Genomic DNA, 22,697 nt, shown 5'->3' on the forward strand with positions numbered 1-22,697 from the left:
GAATTCAGAGAGAGCTAGGACTCTATTCTAGGTCAGCAACCAGGAAGCTGTTACCATTGGCGGGTCTTTAAATACCAAAATCATCCTCTGAATCATGGTATTATATGGAAGATAAAATGGAAAGAAAGAGAGAGTGCCAGATAATAGCCTGTCCCCTACCAGGGGTGTGCACATCACGATAGGTGCTCTGTGATCTGGCTGATTTTCTAGTGCCCTCACTGTTTAACCCCCTTCCTCTCTGTGGCTCTTTCCAGGCTGGTGAGCCCAGTTTTGCCCATCCATAGACTCAACTGGGGCTTTGTCCACATTCAGTCCAGTGATTAGTAGCATATGTCTGATTCTCGGTCTCCATCCGGCCACGAAGGTGAGCATGTGCACATTTTACCCAGTGAGAGGCATGAACAACTATGCAGGAAGCAAACTAAGTACGAAGTCTATCAACTCTTCATTTGTAATTGTCTTCATAGTATAACATTCAGAGAGAATATGTAGTAGCCAGACAGGTTAGGTATAGGGAACACAGGTGCTGGGTTTTAGACTCAGACGCTATGGTAGGCAAGTCCAGCTAGTGGTAGGAAATTAGCCCAGGGGCAAAATTAGTGTCTGAGATTGAAAGAAATCTCCAGTCCAGGCTAGGGGTCAAGAGGAAGCTAAATGCCTCTCAAAGTGGATGGACCCAGAAATGAGGAGTTTTATGCACAGATACCCCAAATCCTATCGAGCAGGAATTGGCTGTAAAAAAAAATCTGCCCTGGGGGACAGGGACCCAAGTACTGAGCTTGTGTTTAGAGGCAGAGATCCATATATCTCTGGAAGACAAGTAAGTCTAACAAGACTCTGGTTAGAGTGATAACTAGAATGGAGATCAAGCAAAATCCCTCTCTGTGCCAGAAAAAGGACTGTCTAGAGACACTCCAGTGCTGAGTTTTGAACTGTGAGCTGGGGGTATGTGGTGGCCAGCACAGACTTGCCACCCTTGGGGCAGAAGAACAAGAAGAGGTACTCTAGACATAAGGTGGGGGCTGGGTGGTCAACAAAGGGACACCAAGTCAGCCTGACATGGAGGTTGATTCTATATTCAGCAAAGCAATTTGGGGAAGGGGCTGGGGAAAGCTGAGGCTGCTCAAGTAACGATGGGTCTGAAAACGTGGGTGGGGAAATTTGGGTCCAGCCCTAGTGGAATGGTAGAAGAAAGGAAAGGTAGCAGGGTCTTGAAGCCTAATCCTCTTCCTGTAGCAGATACCTCTCGTGCACTGATTCAGATCCTCTGGGCTTTGCCTCTTTGGGACCATTGGCCATTCATTCCACTCCAGCTCCTTGTGCGTGTTCCCAGCTGACTGCATAATAGCACCTTCATCTTTCCCACACTGTGTACCTGTCACATCATGGCCTCTTGCCTGCCTGTTGGTGCTGTAATGTGAAACTCCGCTAGACTCACTCTGATACCCATGTGTGCTCTTCTGGTATTCGCAGGGAAGCCAACACCCAGTGTCAAAATCTTTGAGCAATAGGGGAAAAGAAACTGTAGATAAGTTATTCCACATTCTTCCTTTCATTCAGACTCTCCCAAGACCGAGTACTTCCGGTAGGCTCCCAGGAGGAGCCTGTGAGCAAGCCATCAGTCTCATGGACACCAAATAGTGGCTCTTTTAGTAGTTTTTCTTATGTCCCTGGCACTGTACTCCCTGAGAAGACAGAAGCCTTGGCCTCAGGCTCCACTTCATGGAGAAACTCTCCTACATGCCACCATTCTTATTTCTTAGAATTTGATACAAGGTGAATCCATTCTGGGAAGAAAAGGAATTTGCTACTGGAAGGACCTCATTTATACACGATGCAGCATCACCCAACATGGTTCTGCAATCCAGACTCAGATGATGTCATTTTAGTAAAGCCCCAGTGGGTGGAAGTTTGCCCCAAATCAATCCTCATCTGTAGAGGAGGTTGTCAGTCCCTTTTACTGAAACCCCAAACAGCCTTTCCTTTCTCTCGACCCAATGTCTTGTCTTCTGACATTTTCAGCCTGTCTTCCACACACTCTTTCTTGGGTGCCTCCTGGGGACCCTCTTCTTGGTTCACATAAGAAAACCCAGTCACTTATATGTGTACGAGGACAAGGCTGACCAGCTAGCCAGGCACAAAGTCCATTTCAGCCTCTTGTTTTATCTCTCCTCCATTGAACACCCTTTTGTTAACCCAACATTGAAGTTTGCTCTTCTATGACTGCCCAAGCCTATAGAAGCCTGTGGGAAAGGACAATAGACACTCTTTGTTCTCAGTTGTGAACCCTCACCATCAGTAAGCTGTAAAAGCTCTTTCTGTATCATCCGTTAGGAGTCTAATATCTTTAAGAGACAACTGTTATGACTAAAGTCATTCTAATACCTTTGGCAATGATACAGCCAACATTATGGGCCCATTAAGACACAAATCGTAATAATTAAAGATGCTTCTCATTAATATCTGCTACTTCTTCCTCATCTTAATTTATTCCAGCTCAGCACCATTGCCATACTGACGTGCCTAACATCCTCTTGGCAAGTTTAGCTATCAACTTCTCAAAATTACTACAAAAAAAAAGTTTTTATTTTTAAATTCCTACGTGGAGGGAACAGTGTGTACATTCCACGGTAAACTTAATTTCCTTTTGGTGAGAATGGTTCTGCCCCACATTCTCTTGGCCTCCTTCCTCAGCTTTCACTATGTCCCCATTTCTGAGACTCCTCAGGAACACAGTTTTCTGTTTCCTGTGGAGGGTGGACTTCCGGCCACACGAACTTCCGCCCCTAGGCGTGGCAGACAGGTTACCCCACGCCAGCCAGCTCTCTCCGCTGTTGCTTTCCTCTGAGGCACACTTCTGTGCCCGCTGCTCAGCTTCTCCATCCCATGAATGACCGCAGGTTACAGCGAGGGCAGGGAAGGACCGGCAAACCGAGCGATGGAGCTTCGGTCCCTGTTGTAGCTCATTGTCACACTTTTTTAAAAAAATTAGACCTTATGGGACACCTGGTTGGCTCAGTCGGCTGAGCATCCGACTTCCACTCAGGTCGTGATCTCACGGTTTGTGAGTTCGAGCCCTGCATGAGAGCCTGCTTCCAGTCCTCCGTGCCCTCTCTCTCTCTCTGCCCTCCTCCGCTCATGCTCTCTCTCTCAAAAATAAAAATAAACATTAAAAAATTAATTAAAAGTAGACTTCATGCTTTAGAGTAGCTTTAGATTCACTGCAAAACTGAGAAGAAAGCAGAGAATTCCCACATACCTCCTGCCCTATGCAGTCTCCCCAGCTACCATCTCCTACCAGACTGGTACATTTGTCACCGTCATGAACCTACATGGACACATTGTCGCCCAAAGTCCATAACTTACATAAGAGTTCGCTCTTGGTGGTGCATATTCCGTGGGTTTTGAGAAATGTATAATGACATGTAGCCACCATGTCATACTGTCTACAATACAGAGTAGTTTCACTGTCCTAGAGATCTCGGCTCTGCTTGTTCATTCTTCCTTCTCCCTGAGCCCCATCCAACCTAGCCTCTGGATCTTTTATTGTCTCCATAGTTTTGCCTTTTCCAACTGTCATGGAGGTGGAGTCCTACAGTATGTAACCTTTACAGACTGGTTTCTTTCCAACTAATATGCATTTAACATTCCTCCACGTCTTTTTACCGCTTGATAGTTTCTTTTTAGTGCTGAATAATGTTCTGTTGTCTGCATGTACCACAGTTGATATATCCATTCACCTACTGAAGGACATCTTCAAGTTGCTTCCAAGTTTTGGTGACTATGAATACATCCTCTATTAACATCCATGTGCAGATTTTTGTGGACATAAGTTGTCAACTCATCTGGTAAATACCAAGAAGCGTAATGGCCAGATCATATGGTAAGGGTATGTTTGGTTTTGTCAGAAGCTGCCGAACTGCATTCCTAAGTGGTTGCCCCATTCTGCATCCCCTCCAGCAACAGATGAGAGTTCCTGTTGCTTCACATCCATACCAGCATTTGGTGTTGTCGGCCTCATGGATTTTCACCATCCTAATAGGTGTGGAGTGGTACGCATTGCAACCCTCCTGAGACCAGTATTTCCCAGCACGTAAGAGCATCTCAGATAGATTCCAAGCTTTTCTATTCACCTTCAGCCATAAAAGCAGTTGCATCTAGTTTGCAGTGTCCTTCCATTATCAGAATCAAAGCTTCTCCATACTGCATCACAGGCTAGACTTCCCCCTTCTTGCCTTCTGTCTTGTAAAGTTAGGGTCTGGGAGGAGGGATTGAGGATAAAGGGCAAACATCTCTTACATCGCCATCATCGTCCTCTGCTTTGCCACCACAGCTTCTCTCCTAGCACTGCCAGGGGTCAGGGGTCACCTGGGAGCAGCCGCGGCACACATCAAAAGTCTCGAACGTGGACACCACCCACAGGTGTTCACTTACTCCTGTGAAGCCCGCACACCATTTCCCTTCCCAGTGCTGGGGGAGCAGGCTCTCCTGTGGCCCCCTTTCGCTCCACCATCCTTCCCCTCTTCCTTCGCAGTGCACACAGTCTGCTGCCGAAACAGAGGCTCGAATGCAGAACAAGGGCCCAGGCTGCCCTTCTTAAGGCGTCCCTGGTCTTTATGAGGAATTCTCTCGAAGTCCTTTACTTGATTTCAGGTTGAGGATGGGCGGAGGAGAGAGAAGAGAAGGGAAGGAGGTGACCCCCCTTTCAAGAACATTCCATCAAGGGCCCCCAGGCCAATAGTCCCACTTCTCTTGCTCATTCCCCTTCCGGTTCTCTCTCCTTTCAGACAGAGGAGGAGAGGGGCCTAGGGCGTTGTGCTGGTGCTTTACTATGGGACACGTTCTATCATTGGAGCAGGATTCCGACCCAGCTGTCAGAGACAGTGCTGGGGTACGCCGAGCACCTTTTCCTGCAGCTGAAGTTTCTAAATCAGGGGGTTACCCGGAAAAGCCCCCTTGGGTATCTTAAGATAGGGCATCAGAGGTGTAGAGAGAAGGGTACTTCACAGAGGCACTCATCTGAGCATTCAAAGGTTAATGACCTATTGGCCATTAACGTCAAAAAGCAATTCTATCAAACACAAGATCCTCATGCCACAATTTACCTTCACCTTTTCTTGACCTGCCCTTGGTGACCAGGCACTATTCACTCCCCTGGTGATAATGCCTCCTCACTTGAACATGGTGTCAGGCCACACCTTAGCCTGTTTCCCTCAGGTAAATAAACTCCTACCCCCTCCCCACTGCCCAGCTCCCAGTTTCCCTGACCAGGACTTGGGTGATATAAATGCAAAGCAAGCCTGATTGTAATTTCTGAAGACCCCAGGAGGATAACTATCAAAATGAGGCCAGTTCTGATTGGCTGGGTTTTCATTAGTGGAGATCGTTAAGCGTCTGACCCGTGAGGCTCACGGTTCACGTGTGGTGTGAGCCTCAGATGTGTGGATGTGCCGGGTTTCCCAGATGCTATTAGTTGCCATCGTCTCTCTGCAGTGTTTTACTTTATAAAGATCACTTTGGGTTCCTCTTCCGCTGAGCCTAATTTTTCCCTCCAGGGGTAACCACTTTTCCCACTTTACAATAATGGTGCAACTTTAGTGATTTAATCTAGAGAGGCAATGAAGTGACCATTAAAGTGTTTAGCAAATGGATAAAAAGCCTTTCACAGGTTTCTCAAAAAATCTACATTCCTGTCTTTGGAAAGTTTTACCAAGTACAGACCGTAGAGAACTAACCACCTGAGCATATACTTTTTGTTATTTGAGTGCTCCAGGATTAAGTTTCATTCAAATCTAGTTACAGCGATGGGCAAAGGTAACATCTTGCCCCTGGGGCAAAGAGGGAAGTCGTGTGGTGAGGCACTCCTGTGGGGCAGAGGCAGCAGGGACAGGCCACTGAGACCATGAAGGAGCTTTCAGGGACAAGGTTAGGTTGTCTTCAAGCGAGGCCCTCAAACACCAGGCGGGCCAGGTTAGGAGGAGAGCTCAGGTAGGTTCCATGCTGAGTGGGGCAGCTCTTGGGGGTGGAGCTGAGCGCTCAGCAGAGGCTCCTGTGAAAACATGTGATTGGCTGCAGTGGAAATGGGCAGGGGCGTGCATTCAAGGTGTGTTTTGCAGGCAGAGCTGAAAGAACCTGGTGGTGATTTGGATACGGGGGACAAGGGGGACAAGGGGGACAAGGGGAAATAAGGAATCCATAATGACTCAGGTTTTTGGCTTTGAACAAACATAATGGTGGTTGGTGGGGATGGTGGTGCTATTCAGGGGGATTCAGAAGATGGGGGGAGGAACAGGGGTCCAAAAGGTGGGGATTTGAGGACCTTTAATCCTTGGATAAGCAGAGGACACAACACCTGGGAAAGGGGCAGATTGCTTAAAAGTGTCTTGAGTCTGGAGTCACCTCTGTCTTTCCCTGCAGTTTTGAGTTAATTTGCAGTGGCTTGTTTGTGCTGTGTAAACCTTGCCCTTCTCTGGAGTGTTTTTGTCTTCATCTCTAAAGACGAATCAGGGCTGAAGGGAATTGTTGTCCCTGAGTCTGTGTTTATAGAGTGGATAGTAATGCTTAAAGACCTTTATATGTTTCATAAAGCCATTTCTGTAAATGGATTCAAGTAGATATGAACCAGTAAATATAGGATCCTAAATGCCAACAATCTGTACCTAAACAGATGTTTTGGCATCAACAAAATGTAATATCTGGGGAGAGAGACCTTGGGAGGGAATTTACAGAAAAATGGCCATAGGTGTTGATGAAGGAATAGCGGCAGGAAGGGAAATGCACAAAGAAAGAATGCGAAGACACTGTCATTAAGGACTTCAGGATTATGAAGTCTTTCTTCTTCTCCCCTGAGATACCACAGGGCAGCTCTCTTCCTCAAAGGAAATTCAGATTGTTTCAGGAGTCAAAGGGTGCCTCAGCAGTGGTGTGACCATATAACGGGTGGAATATTGGGGAAATGATCAGGGAAAACAAACTAATGTAGAGAGGAGTCTCCTGATCACGTACCGACAGAGAGAAACTTGCAGGGCCCATTAGCATAAATCTTAAGGCTAAATACCAAGGGGCTATAACTAAGCACCCCAGAGATTCCACGCCCTGAGAAACTCAGGAATGTATCTGTGCTACTGAGGAACCCAGAAATAATAAGATCCCTCCACTGCCTCTTTCTCCTTGCACTGAAAGAAAGGGCTGGGGGACCCACACAGTCAGACCTACTTCAGTTCCTAAATCCACCACGTCCTGGAAAAAGAAAGCACTGGTTATTGCTGTGGTGCAGTCAGGTCCTTGTCGACTTCTCTGGATCAGGGAAGAAGGGATTTCCTCGTGAACAGGGCTCAGAGGAAGTGGCTGATGATTGCACACAGTGCTGGTCCTGCTACCAGACAGATTAGGGCAAGCAGTGTGAAGCAAGAGGAAAAAAAATCAAAGAGAAAGAGGCAAGATTAGTGGATTTGAAACATCTGTCTTCCATTGCCACCTCAGGTCCTGATTCTGACTATGGTATTGGTTTTCCTGCTTAGTAAACGGTAGTAGTAGCTAGGTTATAGACCATGTGTTCGTTGTAAAACAATATCAAGCCGATTGCCTTAAAGTACTATCTGAATATAGCCGAGTTTTAGATATAAAAGTAAAGATATAAATATAAATACAGATATGGGTAGACACACACAGCAATTCAGGTGCACCATTGTATAAAACCCCGCCTAAGATGCCCGGGTAAACGCTCCACCTCTTTTCCTCCATTCACCTTCTTGCCACAATCAATGCAACCACACTGGCCCCTTTACTGTTCAAACCCATCAAGCTTGCTCCTACCTCAGGGCCTTTGCAATTGCTAACACCAAGGCCTGGAATGCATTTCTTCCTGACGTTTGCATGGCTTATTCTGTCACTTTATTCAGATCTCTGCTTACCTATCACCTGCTCAGAAGAGCCTTTGCTTACATTCTTATCTAAATTAGTATGCCTTTCTATCCTTTCCGCCGATTTACTTCCTTTTCTCCACGGTATTGATCACCACCTGACATCCTCATGCATGGATATCAGTTTATTTATGTATTGTCTGTCTGTGTCTTCCACTAAAATGAGAACCTCATGAACACATGGAGCTGGTTCACATCAATAGCCCGTGTCTAGGACGATGCCTGGGAGCCCGTAGTAGCTCAATAAATTTTTACTGAATGAGTAAATGATACCAAGACAAGCAAATGATTATCAATTCAACAGTTAAAAAGATCAGTCTATACTCCGTGCAGTGAGGGTTTGAGAATCCAAAAAGTGTTACAGTAGCGTTTCTTAACATTCTCTGCTGTGATGGAAATGGATAGTCCTTTAAGGAGTGGGGCTTGGCTTTTAGTTGAACTTAAGATGTTAGTCCACAGCACTCTGGTGATGATTGGAGGTTGTGAAGGTTGGGCAGTTAGGTGAGAGGCAGAGGGTAGGTTGCAAGGGATAATGGCGATTATGATAATGGCGAGGGAAGTGTAGGTGTCCTGTCCTTAACTTCCATCTGCCTTGTGGGCCTCTCCAGCCATCAAGACTAAGCAGGTGTGGTGCCATGCCAAAGCCACTGGAGGACAAGCATCCCCCGCCTTCAAGCAACAGCCACCCCAGTGGGAAACACCCCTCCCATGGGAAATTCCAATGGGGCCGCAGGGGGGGCCTGTGTAAGTGGGATGGCTTCGTGGAGTGCAGTTGGGGTGGCCAACAGACATCCCACAGGATGAGCAAAGGGAAGGGAACTCGTGGGACGGGACATCCACCCCTTCCATTCTCTCTCACTGTCCACAACAACCGTGCCCTGTCTTGTATGATGGGTCGCTTCAGCCCCGTTAATCTTCAGCTTCCATAGCTTTTCTTGGTAACTTGTCCCATATGTTTCTTTCTCTGTGTACAACATATGTCTGTCCCATTCCTTATTTACACTTTAAATTAGAAACGGGTATCACTGTCTAAAGCAAATCGGCTGCTGTTTTTCCTTTTTGCCCTCTGGATACCCCTCTCAGCTCCAAGGGGTCTGTGCTGACAACTCTGAATGGGGCTGACAGAAAACTGCCTTTTTGGCTTTAGCCCCATGTGTTCCTTTCCTATTTATTTCATACTGTAGTGTCTGTCTACCAGGGCCATTGCCTGAGGCAGCCAGATGCCATCATTTTATTTGACAAATACCTGTTGAGCATCCAAGCACCAGATAGGGCACCCTTCATGAAGCTTGTAGTCTAGCGGCAGAGGGAAATCGTAAACACAAATAAGCGTGTCATTAAAACAGATTGGTGCTGAGGGGAAGGAAAATCGTGCTGCCTGATAGTCTAATTTGCATCTGATGTACAAATTATGGTATTTAAGTCCCAAGGGACAAGTAGAAGTCGGGTAAAACTCAAGGAGCTGTATGTGTGAAGGGCCTGAGGTGAAATAGCCCTGAGGACACATAAGAAACAGAAGGAAGACCAAAGTCAATGGGTCATGGCAAGGTAAGGTGTCAAACAATGAGAGGAGACTGGAGAAAGAGCTACTGATATCAACAAGAGTTCTAGCAGCTATTTTAATGGCTTTTCACTCTATCCTAAGGGCAATGGGAAGTCATGAAAGAATTGATAGCAGAAAATGAAATGATTTGATACAATTCAAACTCTAAGACTATTGCTCTGGCTATTGTATGGACAACGGATTGGGGGAAGGTCAGAAGGGAAGTGGGGGGGGGGTTAGTTAGCAGGCAGTTGCAGTGGCCCATGAGGTCAAACAGGAGGTGGAAAGACCTTGGAAGGACTTCTTAGGGAATTCCACTGGCCCTTGACTCTGCATACTTCAAGACTTCCTATGAGTGAAGTGAATTCTCTCCCTGGGTAGGCCACTGCGTCCATGGCACGCGGCTGATGGGGATCCCTAACTGATGTGCCCTCTTTGTTGCTGTATTGGCCTGGTTTGTAGTTCAGTGCAGCTCATCAAAAGAATATGTGTAAAGCTCATGGTCATGCCTTGCACGTGGCAGGCCTGCAACAGACGGTAGCTAGATGGTCAACGTCATCCACAAAGCTGAACACAACTCAGCCATCACTGCCTCTTTGGGACACTGCAGCCAACTCCTATTTCTCAGGGACATCAGTGAAGAATCTGTTCCTCAATCTTCTTTGAAAACTCTCTGTCCTGCTATTTCCCAGCAGTCTCCTTCCCGTGACCCTGTGGACATAGTGGCAAATGTTCAGGTATCCAAATATATACCTCTTCATGGAAGGGAGCTGAAAGCATTAGGAGATTAAGTTGTCGGCCGAACCGCACGAGTATCACAATTCACGGCCATTTGTTCGCATTTCCACCATGGCCTCAACCCTCTGCCTTGCATTATAGTTCTAGAACAAACTCCAGAGGGCAAGGACCTACTCTCGTCCAATGTTGTTTCCCCACAGTGGACATGGCACTAACTAAATGCAAATTTGTTGAAATGTACTCTGATAAGTGTACATGAAAAGAAGCAGATTAATGAGATATTGCTTGTGGGTTGGGAATGTGCAGAAGTAGGCGGGGCCATAGGGAATCCTCATGCAGACTTATTTCTGTTATTCCATCGCTATTGCCTGAATGTTTCTTCTTGGTTAGTTCTGGCCATCAGGCTGATTTCCAGGGAAACCACAGTGTTCTCAAGAGCTTAGCCTATCAGGGAACCTCACAGGCTTCATTTAGACTTATAGGTTGTATTCCTATCTCAATGCAAAAGAGAGACTCTAAGACATAAAGTAATTTATTTATGTTCACCTAGTTAGTGAGTGGCTAAGCTAGAATAAGAAAGCAGGTCTGCTGACTCCAAAACCCATGTTCATTTTGTGGCTTCATGGGTCTCTGGTCTGGACACACTGTCTTGTGTTTCTGCACCAATGCCTCTCCAACAGGAGTCTGAGTAGCCTTTGAACACACAATGGTGGGTCCAGACCAGAGACCCATGAAGCCACAAAATGCACATGGCCCATGTTTCTAAGGCATCAGTTTTCATAAATTATTTGTTGACAGATCATTACCGTTGATAATGCACCGTGAAGTCGAATGCAACACTTATATCAGATGTTACAGACGAACTATAAAACTTTGAAGAAATTCCACATTTGCCATAAGCACCTTGGGCTATACCCACAGACATGGTCCCAATTATTCCCCACATCCTTGGCCTTTTACTTCTTTCTGCAGTTTGGGGTGCTTTGGTGGAAATTTTTGAGAAGCACCCAGTGACGCCATACTGGGTTTCCATAACACTGAGCTGCCACTACCATCAGGCAAGAAACTGCACTCCAATTCTTGTAATATGTGAACTTTCTATGGGTATATTTTGTCTGTAAGTATGTCTGGAGAGATATGAGAAAGATGAGTTTTAAATGTAAGGTAATTAAAGGTAATTTAAATTAAAGGTGATGTCTTTAGCACAGATAGATATTTCTATTTCTATTCTATTTCACAGAATAGATAACTGAGAGTTAATTTTATTATATTATTTCTTACCTTTCATGATCATCATAAGAAATCTTGAGTCTTGGGGCGCATGGGTGGCTCAGTCAGCTGAGCGTCCAACTTCGGCTCAGGCCATGATCTCGCAGTTCGTGAGTTCGAGCCCCGTATCGGGCTCTGTGCTGACAGCCCTGAGCCTGGAGCCTGCTTCAGATTCTGTGTGTGTCTCTCTCTCTGCCCCTTCCCTGCTCATGCTGTGTCTCTCTCTGTCTCTCAAAAATGAACAAATGTTAAAAAAGTATTTAAAAAAAGAAATCTTAAGTCTTTTATAACCAAGGTCACAATCTCTATACATTACACATATCACAGACATTGTAGAAAAGGACCATAAGGATGCCGAGGTAGGCATTCGGAGCTCCCTAGAGGAAGCAACTTTCTCATTGTTACATTCCTTTGGACACAAGGCATCAGTTCCTCTTTCAGAATGAACTTCTGCAGCTTAGAGGAAGGAAAACTTTATTCATTTGAAACTGGCTCTGGTGTATTAAGTCTTCATCTCAGGCTAATGGTGGAATGTACATTCTGGCAGAGCCTTCCGTGTTAACTAACAAGCTGGGGTTAATGGGGGACAGATGTATGGTGTCCACCCAGAAACCTGATCTCTCCACTTACTGGACCTGATGCGCCCAGGCATCAGTAACTACCGTAATCACAGCTGATATGGAGAGGGCTGATTCTATTACAGAAAAGCTTTCTTTTTGTTTTCCTCCTCTGTGGACAAATCACTGATTTCTTCCTTTGTAAAAACTAGCTGGAACACCAGCCCTTCGGAATTATTTCCGTAGAAACAATTTCATATCGGAATTTTGGTCCTGAACCAACACACTGAAATCACCGTAACATACACAATGGCATGAATATACATTGCTCCTGCTTTTCTGATTGCCTTTGCTCAGAGCATGCCGGTCCCTGTTGGCTTTTCACCATGAAAGGAGGCAGCGCTTCAGTCTCAAATGTTAGAGTCAGATGGTCTCTCGGGGTTAAAACCATAATGCTTAGGAGGCCATCAAAAGCTCAGTAACACTGAACATAAAAAAAAATGGCAGCTTGATGAAATGTATACAGTTGGAATGTCCAACTCCCCATTGCTGAGTGATGTAGGAGTACAATAATCACACTCCAGGCAGCATGCTGTATTAGTGCTTTCTAAAGCCATCATCCCCCGCCTTGATCCACTCAGGAAACTCCCCATCAAGGTTGATAAGAGTTAGTGCGATGAGGATGGGGGAGGCAATCAGGAAGGGGGCACATGTTGTTACTTCTAATTTGACTTTATTATTAAGGTGAACAATCTTTGTTTCTAGATCCAAATGTGATTCTTTTTTTTTTTTTTAACGTTTATTTATTTTTGAGAAACAGAGGGATACAGAGCATGAGCGGAGAAGGGGCAGAGAGAGAGGCAGACACAGACTCCGAAGCAGGCTCCAGGCTCCTGGAGCTGTCAGCACAGAGCCCGATGCGGGGCTCGAACTCATGAACTGCGAGATCATGACCCGAGCCGATGTCGGACGCTCAACCGACTGAGCCACCCAGGCGCCCCATCTAGACCAAATGTGATTCTTAAACATCGGTGCAATTGGAGTTTTATGCTTTACTGAGAGATGACTTATTCGCTTCTGATTAGAGCCAGATATAAAAATAAGATAAAGCTGCAATCACTTCAATGTTCTTTAAATCGTATATAGAGCACAAGCAGGAGACAATGAGACCCACGAGAGATGTCACTTGAGGAAACATGGAGTCCTGGAAGCCCTTTGCCTGTATCTACACATCACTAGGGAGTCTAGGGTCTGCTTGCTCTCCCTTAGTCACCCCAGGGAACCCCAGGTGGACTGGGGGATAGGGCAATAGTGTGAGGACTGAGACTGTCCTAAGGTTTGCACTGCAAGTGAACCGAATCTTCTGTGGAACAGCAGTAGGTCAAGTCATTTGCTAAGCTCTAGAATTAGTCGATAATGATCAAGAGTTACCCAGGAGGAAAGGGAACACTGGGGTCAAGCCTTCAGTTGGGACGTGAAGATGCTGACAGAGAACCACAGAGTTGCATTCTGGACCAGAATTACACAGGTCCTAGTAGGCAGACATGTTCTTGCTTCCCCAGAATGGACTGGAGTCAGAAGGGGGCACGTTGGCAAGGAGAGTATTAGGGACTAAATGTTTGTACCCCCCTACCCATTCACATGTTGAGGTCCTAGCCCCCAGCGTGAGTATGTTTGGAGATGGAGCCCATAAAGAAGTAATCAGGTTAAATAACATCATGGGGTGAGGCCCTGATCCAATAGGATTAGAATCCCTATAAAAAGACACCGGAAGCTTACTTCCTTTCTGCTCACACACAGGCTCTGTGCAGCTGTCTGTTAAACCAGGAAGAGATCTCCCACCAGAAAAACTGAACTGGCTGGAACCTTGCTCTTGGACTTCTGGCCTCTAGAAATGTGAGAAAATAAATATCTGTTGCTTTAGCCACCTAGCGTATGATATTTTATTATGGCAGCCCACGCAGACTAATGCAGAGGGCCCTTCCCAGCTCCAAATCTGGCTCCATGTCAGACTTGAGGCAGAATGGAAAGGGTGCCATCCATTTGGAGAGCTGGGCCCTGCTGCAGACAGTACCATGCCTTAGCTGTTTTGCCTCGGGTAGCTTACTTTATCTCTGGGCCCAGAGATTCCTTATCTCTTACGTTGGGATAAAAGATCATGTCTGACTAGCCACACAGGATTAATCAAGAATCAAAGGATCAAGAATCAACTACTTAGCATGACAACAACAGCTAGTATTTTTTGCACATTTACTATATACTGGGCATTATTCCAAGAGATTGATTGATTGATTTTAAAGTCAAGTTTCACTCGGGTATAATATACATAATAGTAAAATTCACATCTTTTAGTGTGCAGTTCTGATTTGGGGCAAACACAGTCAGTTAACTGCCACCATAATCAAGTCGTGGGACATTGCCATCCCCCCCCAAAATTCTCTTGCGTCCCTGTAAAGCAAGCCCCCCTCCCACCAATTCCCTGACAACCTTGGGTTCTATAGACCTATCATTTTGCCTTTTCAAGAAAGTCATATAAATGGCATCACACAATGGCATCACAGAGCTTTTCCAACGTGAAACTTTAATCTTTAATTAATCAGTTGATTCAATTAATTAATTCAATTAATCAGCTAATCTTCACAAACAAATTTCGGGGTAGGTACAATAATGATACAATGAATGAAAAAGTATTATACAAACATGAGGTGTTATTACTGCTATTTTCATCACTTGTATTATCATCATTTCATGGTAGAATAAAGACAAAATCAATTTTCAGTGGAAATTTGGTATTGAATTTGCCTTATCTGATCACCTAGAATCCAAGTGTCAGGAGATAGCAATGAAAGTTCTATGGACCTTTCCCTTCAAATCATGATCATTTGCCTTATTCTGGCAGCAGAGATTTAATTATGGAAAAAAGTATTTGCAAAAATATGGTTAGCAGTAAGGTCCAGCACATCCTCTCTATGACTAATTCAAAAACACTCGGCTTGAAGTTACTAATTCATAACCCTTATGTCTATGACCACATTGGTAACGGTAAAAGATAATGAAAGATTTCTGGGCTGTAAATAACAGCAATTTCCAGTGTAGCAATAATCGGTTCCTACTGTCAAGGAGAGGATGACCAGGCCGTCCCTAGTGCTCCTCTGGACTCCACCTGAGCTGCGTTCATTCAGGACTATTATCAGGGCAGGAAAGGCTGAATTTCTTTCCACAAAGTATCCCCTGGTTCAGTAGCCACATGCCATGGAAGCACCCCATCACTCTTGATAATAGGAGGATTCTGAGCTTCCTGGATGTGGTCAGAAAATGCCCACAGTCTGACCGCAATGGTTCCAGCTTCTCCAAGGAGAATATTTTGCATCAATTGTTTCTCTCTCCTTTTTTAAACTTCATAGTACAGATGCAACACATAATAAATAAGTAAATAAGGTCCAGCTATTTCCTAAAGTTTACAGCTTTCATGAATTTTTAAAGAACAGGTCAGAAGAAACTACTGAAGCAACACAGCTGGGTATAGGGTGTGACAAGGAGGTCTAGGAGCCTCTTCTATATTTAATGTGGTCAAAAGCCTCTGACAGCTAATCATCTCTTAATGGGGCTTGCCCTTTGGCCTGCATATTTCTAAGGGAGTAAAATGTTTGTCTTCCAAACAAGTTATCACTCACTCATTGACTAAACACCGTAAGCTGAAAGTGGCCTCCCAGGCATCATTGGTCTTTGCCAGTTGAGTTTAGAAGGCCCCAGATTAGCATTACTCACCTTTAAATCACCAGTAGTTTCAAAGCCAGCTAAGCATTTGCTTTGGATCTGTGGACAAGCTCCAGCCTCCCACTGTGCCTCATACAAACACAGAGAGGAGACTAGACCTCATGGTGGCTGGCGAATGAATTGTGGTGGGGACACACATGATCATTTGGGGGAGATGAAAGAATTGGGCAAGATGAAATATAACATTGTCTTTTGGAATGGAACTGGACAGGTGAGATTTGAGGGGAATTCAAGGAAATGGAGCAGGAATGGAACTGGAAGGGGCCACACTGAGAAGAACAGATGTAATAGGAAAAGAGAAGAGGAAGGGAGAGAAGGGAATGGGAAGGGAGAAGGGGAGAAAAGAGTTGAGAAGAGGATGAGGGAATAAGGAGGATGGTAGATGCATTTTATATGAAGCCCAATGGAAAAAGGAGAGCTAAGATTGTTGCCTCCTCTCTCATCTCCTGGCCCACCAGGAAAATAGGATGTGTGTTCCTTTGTTAACTTGTTCCAGCAATAAAGATGCTTTATATATTTATAACAGTGAGAAAGAACCTAGGATCTTGTAGTGAAGAGCAGTGGGAGGAAGAGTTGTCTTCAGTATTGTTGGTCACCAGTTCACATCTACACTTGCCCAGGAAATCCCATGACTTCCCCAAATCCTAGTTTTCCAACGTAGAAAAATAAATCATACTGTTTGTTAAGCCATAGGGAATTTTCACAATTTACAACCAAGTGACCAAAGAGCATGTACCCAAAGAGTACCCCTTGGATAAGAAATACTGCAGTTGAACTGATTAGATGTATCCAATTTGACTTCAAAATAATGAAGTCATTGTTTTCAAGCATAAAGCCAATTTTACCAATGGACTTTCAGTATTTTCTTTAGGATTTATTGTCTTACACACCTTTCAAACAAGTATGTTTAAAGGATGCTCAGGCTTAGGTATTTTAACTAGAGCACAAGTTGTTTTGGTTTTAACCAGATCATCCTATATATGTCACCATCAAAATTATGAAGTGTCAGGGAAATAAACATTAAGATATAACTGAACAGTTCTTTTCTTGATATGTCTCAACAGGATCCAGGGGCACCTGGGTGGCTCAGTTCGTTAAGTATCTGACTCTTAATTTGGGCTAAGGTCATAATCTAATGGTTGTGAGATTGAGCCCTGCATCCAGCTCCATACTGGGTATGCTGGATGTGGATCCTGCTTAGGATTTTCTGTCTCTCTCTCCTTCTGCCCCTCCCCTGCTTTCTCTCTCTCTCTCTCTCTCTCTCTCTCTCTCTCTCTCTCTTTCTCACCTGCTCTAAAAAGAAAAGAAAAGAGAAGAAAAGAAAAGAAAAGAAAAGAAAAGAAAAGAAAAAAACAGGATCAATTATTTTCCATAACTTGATTTATTTTAGGCACTATGGAATTTCTCTTTGACCACAGGACTCAGACATTCTTCTGATTAGTTACTGACTGAAGCAAGTTGCAATGATTCAGCAGCCAAGATGATCATCAGCCCTTTGCTCTTTCACTAACTTTCTTCTTTAGTCTGCCCTCTTTCTCCATCCTCAAAGGACATGAGATGCTAATCATTATATGTAGAATGATACTCCTCCATATTATGCATCATGACATCTTTCTTCTAGACTTCATTCCTAAATCAAATAGTTTCATGTCTGCACCAGAGACTCCCCCATCTACTGCACAGATGGCAAACCAAGGAATGGATGGGGTTCCCCACACAACTCAGACAGCTCTCATACTCCTTGTGAACTCCAGTATTTGGGGTTGAATTTTAAGAAGTTATGAATTTCACTAAATGGATCTTATTTGTAGCATCAAATGACTGAGCCAGTTTCCATCCATTTAATTTAAGGTTGGTTCTGTCAGGAGTTCAGAGAAGTGATCTGAGGTTAGATCGGAAAGTAGTGAACAGTGATCTCTTTAAAAGAACATGTTGAGAATTCCTCTCCTAATATAAGCACTCATAAGAAACTCATTCAAAGACATGATATGCTTACCAACCAGCCCCCTCCTGCCTGTCCAGACGTAACTGAGAGGCACCCATCCTTCTTCAGGTATGTAATCTGTTAACAAAAGAAGGGACTGTGCACCATGTTGAGGGGCGCCCGACTACCTGTGGAGAACTCAGTGAGCTGTAGCAGGACAGAGAGTTTCTTGAAATGGTGGAATTTGAGCTCACCTTCAGGAGATCTTTGGAGAGTAGTTTGAAAGGAAAGGAGATCAAACTTCCAAGAGGCATGAGTAGGTTCAGCCTGGGTAAGAGGCCACACAATGGGACCTGTGGGCTGGACATAGGGCATGTCTTAGAGATTGCAGAAGCCAGACGTGCAGAGTGACCCATTGGAATAAGTACACGATGTCCACTGGCAGACATTATTGTGTGCCGTTAGGTAAGCTACTTAAACTCTCTGAAATCTGGGTGCATTAATTTGCAATATGAAGGTCAACCAATGTCTTACCCCGAGGGTAACTACTGGGTTCAAGCGGAAATTCTTTGAGTGGAAATTGTTTGTAAAGGTGAACTCCTCTGTGCTGATGGATGACCACAGTGGCCAAGTGGTGGTGGGTGATTACAGAACCACAGTTTTTTGTGCTAAAAGTAATCAAAAGCTGGTCTAACCTGTCACATTTTACCAATAAGCCAGACCTAACGTGACTTAGCTAAGCTAGTTAAGAGCATAGCAGGGTCTAGAACCCCACAGTGCTGGGTTGCAGAAAATAAAAATCTCACGTCCAAGTCAACTCCCCAGCTACCTGGATTTCCCATCTGGCATCAATCCAATCTGGTGAGTTTGGTGAAGAGCAAGCTCCTGACCTGCCTTGATCACTGCAGAGCCTTGCCTGGCACCACGGAGTGTCCAGAACTCGAAGCGACGATTCTGACTCCCCGTGTCCTGCTTGGGGTCGCATTCCATCTCACAAATATTTAAGCCAGGATACGAGGGCAAGTTGCCAGGTGGCACAATACAAAACAAATGCCTCGTTGTGTTTGTTGCCACACAGTATGTGGTTTTGTGAAATCCAAAAGCCACCCAGTCACTGTGACTGGAATATGACAGTAATTTGTAACAACGGTGACTCTATTCCCGCCCCCCTTGGTCTACTTTTTGTGACATGCTCCAAAATCCTGAGAAAGGCCTGCAAAAGAAATGTTCAGAAATGTTCTAAATGGGTTTAGAAAACTTGTGAACCCTGCCTGAACTTTTATTAGAGTCTCCCACCACTCACCCGTTTGACATCAGAACAAGGAAAGCATTATTTATAACAGCGTGTGTGAAATCCCAGAAGGGACGCTTGAAAGAATTAACGTGAAAAATGTGTCCCGAAGAGACTGCAGGCATAAAACAAATGATCAGATGGGAAAACATGTAAATCAAAATTTGAATCTTTTCACTCCTTTAAAGGAAGCAGGAGCTTTTTTCCTTTGGCCACTAACAACATGGGGTAGAGAAACTGGGAGGTGCCACAACCAGAGGGGTCCCAGAGCACTCGCCAATGGAGAGTGGGCCATCTAGGAGAGTCTTATGTGTTGGCCCTTTTAATGCCTCCAGAATGGAGGAGATAAGATGTATTCAAGGTTACAGAGAAGGAAGACACAGCGTGATTGCATTAATGCACTGAGATTTATAGGGCACTTTCACAAGTACTGTCTGAGTGTTTACCTCACGATAACCGTGGGAGGTATATATTGCTACCTATATTTTATAGTTGGAGCAGCTTGGGCACAGAGAGGTTTGGCAACTAGTCGGGGATACCCAACTAGGAAACAGTGCACTGGAGTGTGCCCTGGATCGTTTCTACGATCACGAGCTGAGCGTTGTCCATGGCATTACCGGTGTGAATGCATAAGAATATAGAAAGCATAGTATCTTGCTAGGTTAACGCATCCCACGGTGTATCTTTAGTTGTCTGATTCTACATGTATGTAAGCGATTCACTCTCTGTGTCTCTCTCTCTGTCTCCACTCCCCCTGCCCCTGCACAAACACTCATTCAACTTAGTTGAATTTGCTATGTTAAACAAAATTAAATCTGTTCTTTTTTTTTTTCGGCCAAACTCCTGAGACACTTCAAGAAGGCTGTGTGCGTCATGACTCTCCAAGAAGTGAAGCAAGTTACAGCTTATAGCATATTTGACATAACCTTTGCAGTGAGCTAGCTCTTAATATTTTTGAGGCCTGTGGTATCCAAAAGAATACCACGTGTTTGTCCATAATGTCCTACATATCTTTTTATCCCCTACAGACCAACTATATACTGATCATAAATCTGGGTTCTATTTTCAATATTCCCAAAAAATAAATAAATATGTGTTTTTCGCTAAAAACCTGCACAGAAGGGTGCCTGGGTGGCTCAGTCGGTTGATCGTCCAACCTTTGGTTTCGGCGGCTCAGGTTATGAACTCGTGGTTCTTGAGATCGAGCCCCGTGTCAGCCTCTGCGCTGACAGTGCAGAGCCTGCTTGGGATATTCTCTCTCTCTCTCTCTCTCAAAATAAATACATAAACTTAAAAAAAAAAATCTGCGCGGAGACCTCACAGTCCATGGAGTCTGCACTAAGTTGCTCCTGCACCGCCACAAAGCTTCTCCTTGGTGCTGGTATATGGCTGCCAGCACCTGAGGGGACCATTCCACCTTGGTTCTTTGAGTCCTCGTGAGTATCTGGAAACACTGGGAACCCCTTGTGCATGGGCAGATTTCCTTTTCCCAAAGTCTTGGGCGCATGGGGTTACAGGGCTGTGAGCTGGGCAGTTACTCAGCAGGCCAACGGCACCAACATGGCCGCACTGATATGGCCACTGGCATCCTTTCTGGTCTGCCAATGCCTGTGTCACACGAGTTGTGTTTTGAATATCAAGCCTGATGGTTAAGTATTGACATCACCTTCAGGCGTCCCCAGGCAGCTCCATGAGAGAAATCTGTGCTCATGGAACAGTGACTCCCTGTCACCGCATGGTGAAAAGCAAGGGAGGACATTGAAAGGTGATGGAAGGCAACCTACCTCTATATGTGTATCTATGTGTATATATATTTGTATATACATATATATGTATATTCACATACATATACATATATACATCAAAGATTTGGGACCACCTTACCCCTGACCCAGGAATTTTTGTCCCTACTTGTCAGATTTGGGGTCCTTGTACATAGAAGAATGGAGGGAAAAAAACACAACATGCCCTCCTCCTTTGACACTCAAGGTTCCTTTGATGCCAAGAGCATCATTGGAAATCACCAAGCATATTAGACATCTCTGACACTCTCAGCAACTCGGGCTCAGGAGTTGAACAGCCTTTTTCACGTACTCTTAGTCCATTTCTTCCCTTTAATGAGGCAGAAACGGACACTGACAATTGTAATTGGGCAGAAACTCAATGTGGCATCAGTCTAAGAGCTCAGGGGCTGACGGTTGTCATGAGGTCTGACTCCTGCTGTCTACGTGACCACCTGCTACCCCAGCATCAGGCAGCATATTTGAGCTGGCAGTGCTGGGGTTTTCGGCCTGAAAAGTGGGACCTGCTACACCTAGGGCTGCTGTGCAGAAATTTGATCATGGTTTAAAATCAGACAGCCCTGATGTGCTACAAATCCAAAAATGAAATTCTTAACTTTTCTCTGGGAAGTAGGAAATCATAAACAGGTGTCCTTGTCAAACAAAGTACTCTGTGTCTGTGCTAAAGCCCTTGCCATCTAACACCTCAGCCTCGGTGTTTTTTACTAAAATGGACTTTTTCAAAACTGGATTTACTTATTTGTTTTTGTACCGAAGCTCAATTGTAGTAGAGGAACGTCCTAAGCTCGGAGTCCAAAGACCTGACTTCTTTGTGTCCATAGCAGTCTGAACCTCAGCTGCCTCACCTGTAAAATGGGAATAATAATTTCTGCTGTGCCCGTGGCTGGATCGTGGTGGCCAGGGTATTTGAGGCAACACTGTGTGCTCATCCTAAGACCCAGTGGAAGGAGGCTCTGGCCTTGCTAAGAAAGTAGAGTCACTTGGTGGGTCATTTTGTACAGAGCTCCCTACTTGTTTCCTGGTCAAAGTGATCTTGTTAATTAGAAGACTGGGTCCTCTTCATACCAGAAAGCACGTGTGTGTGTGTGTGTGTGTGTGTGTGTGTGTGTGTGAGTGTATGTTTTATCCACGATGAACACCCGTCCAGTCATCATCTCTGCCCTATCTAGTTTCAAGAGAGAATAGGAAACAATATGAAAAAAAAAAATACTTTGACTATTCTTTGCCTTCTTGTCTCTGTTGCTTGAGATTATCAAGAAATTGTATTTCCCTCATGTATTTTATAAATAATTAAAGTTAATAAATACAAATAAAGGAAAGGGACAAAGTGCCCCCCTCCTGTTTCTATTCTACACTTTTTCCGCTAATGATGGGGACTTGGTTTTCGGGTGACTGACGCCTCCTGTTCACCCCACTTTCCACCAGGTCGGTGGCCACACGATGTTACCCATTCGCTGGATGCCTCCAGAGAGCATCATGTACAGGAAGTTCACCACAGAAAGTGATGTCTGGAGCCTGGGAGTCGTGTTGTGGGAGATCTTCACGTACGGCAAACAGCCCTGGTACCAGCTGTCGAACAACGAGGTGCGCAGTGGGCTGGGCGAGACCCCCGAGGGCCGATGTTGAGAGGCATCCCTCGGCTGGAGGCCAGGAGATGATGTTGTGTGGCCTTGTTGGGAGTGTCACCTCCCACATGGCCTGCTCTGTACCTAAATGTCACGGCCAAAGTATCTTCGCTCTCTGAATTTAAGAGTTCTAGAGAAAGCAAAGCAGTGTTTGCTAACACAGCTATATTTTTGGTAGTATTCCACTAAGGATTCAGGGCTCTCTTTTTTTTTTTTTTTAACATTTCACTAGAACATTGTAGTGTTTTG

General features: G+C 44.9%; 1 protein-coding gene across 2 annotated transcripts in view; it reads left to right on the forward strand.

Moving 5' to 3' along the window:
• Positions 1–22,697, forward strand: part of NTRK2 (neurotrophic receptor tyrosine kinase 2) — a 335,421-nt gene that overhangs the window by 309,405 nt on the left and 3,319 nt on the right. For both annotated transcript variants that reach the window (XM_060609946.3, XM_060609944.3), the window contains exon 17: positions 22,249–22,407. In XM_060609946.3, coding sequence (XP_060465929.1) covers positions 22,249–22,407 — 159 coding nt within the window. The remainder of the gene's footprint in view (positions 1–22,248; positions 22,408–22,697) is intronic.

This window comes from Panthera onca, chromosome D4 (genome assembly GCF_046562875.1).
Source record: "Panthera onca isolate mPanOnc1 chromosome D4, mPanOnc1 haplotype 2, whole genome shotgun sequence".
Classification (NCBI taxonomy): Eukaryota; Metazoa; Chordata; class Mammalia; order Carnivora; family Felidae; genus Panthera; species Panthera onca.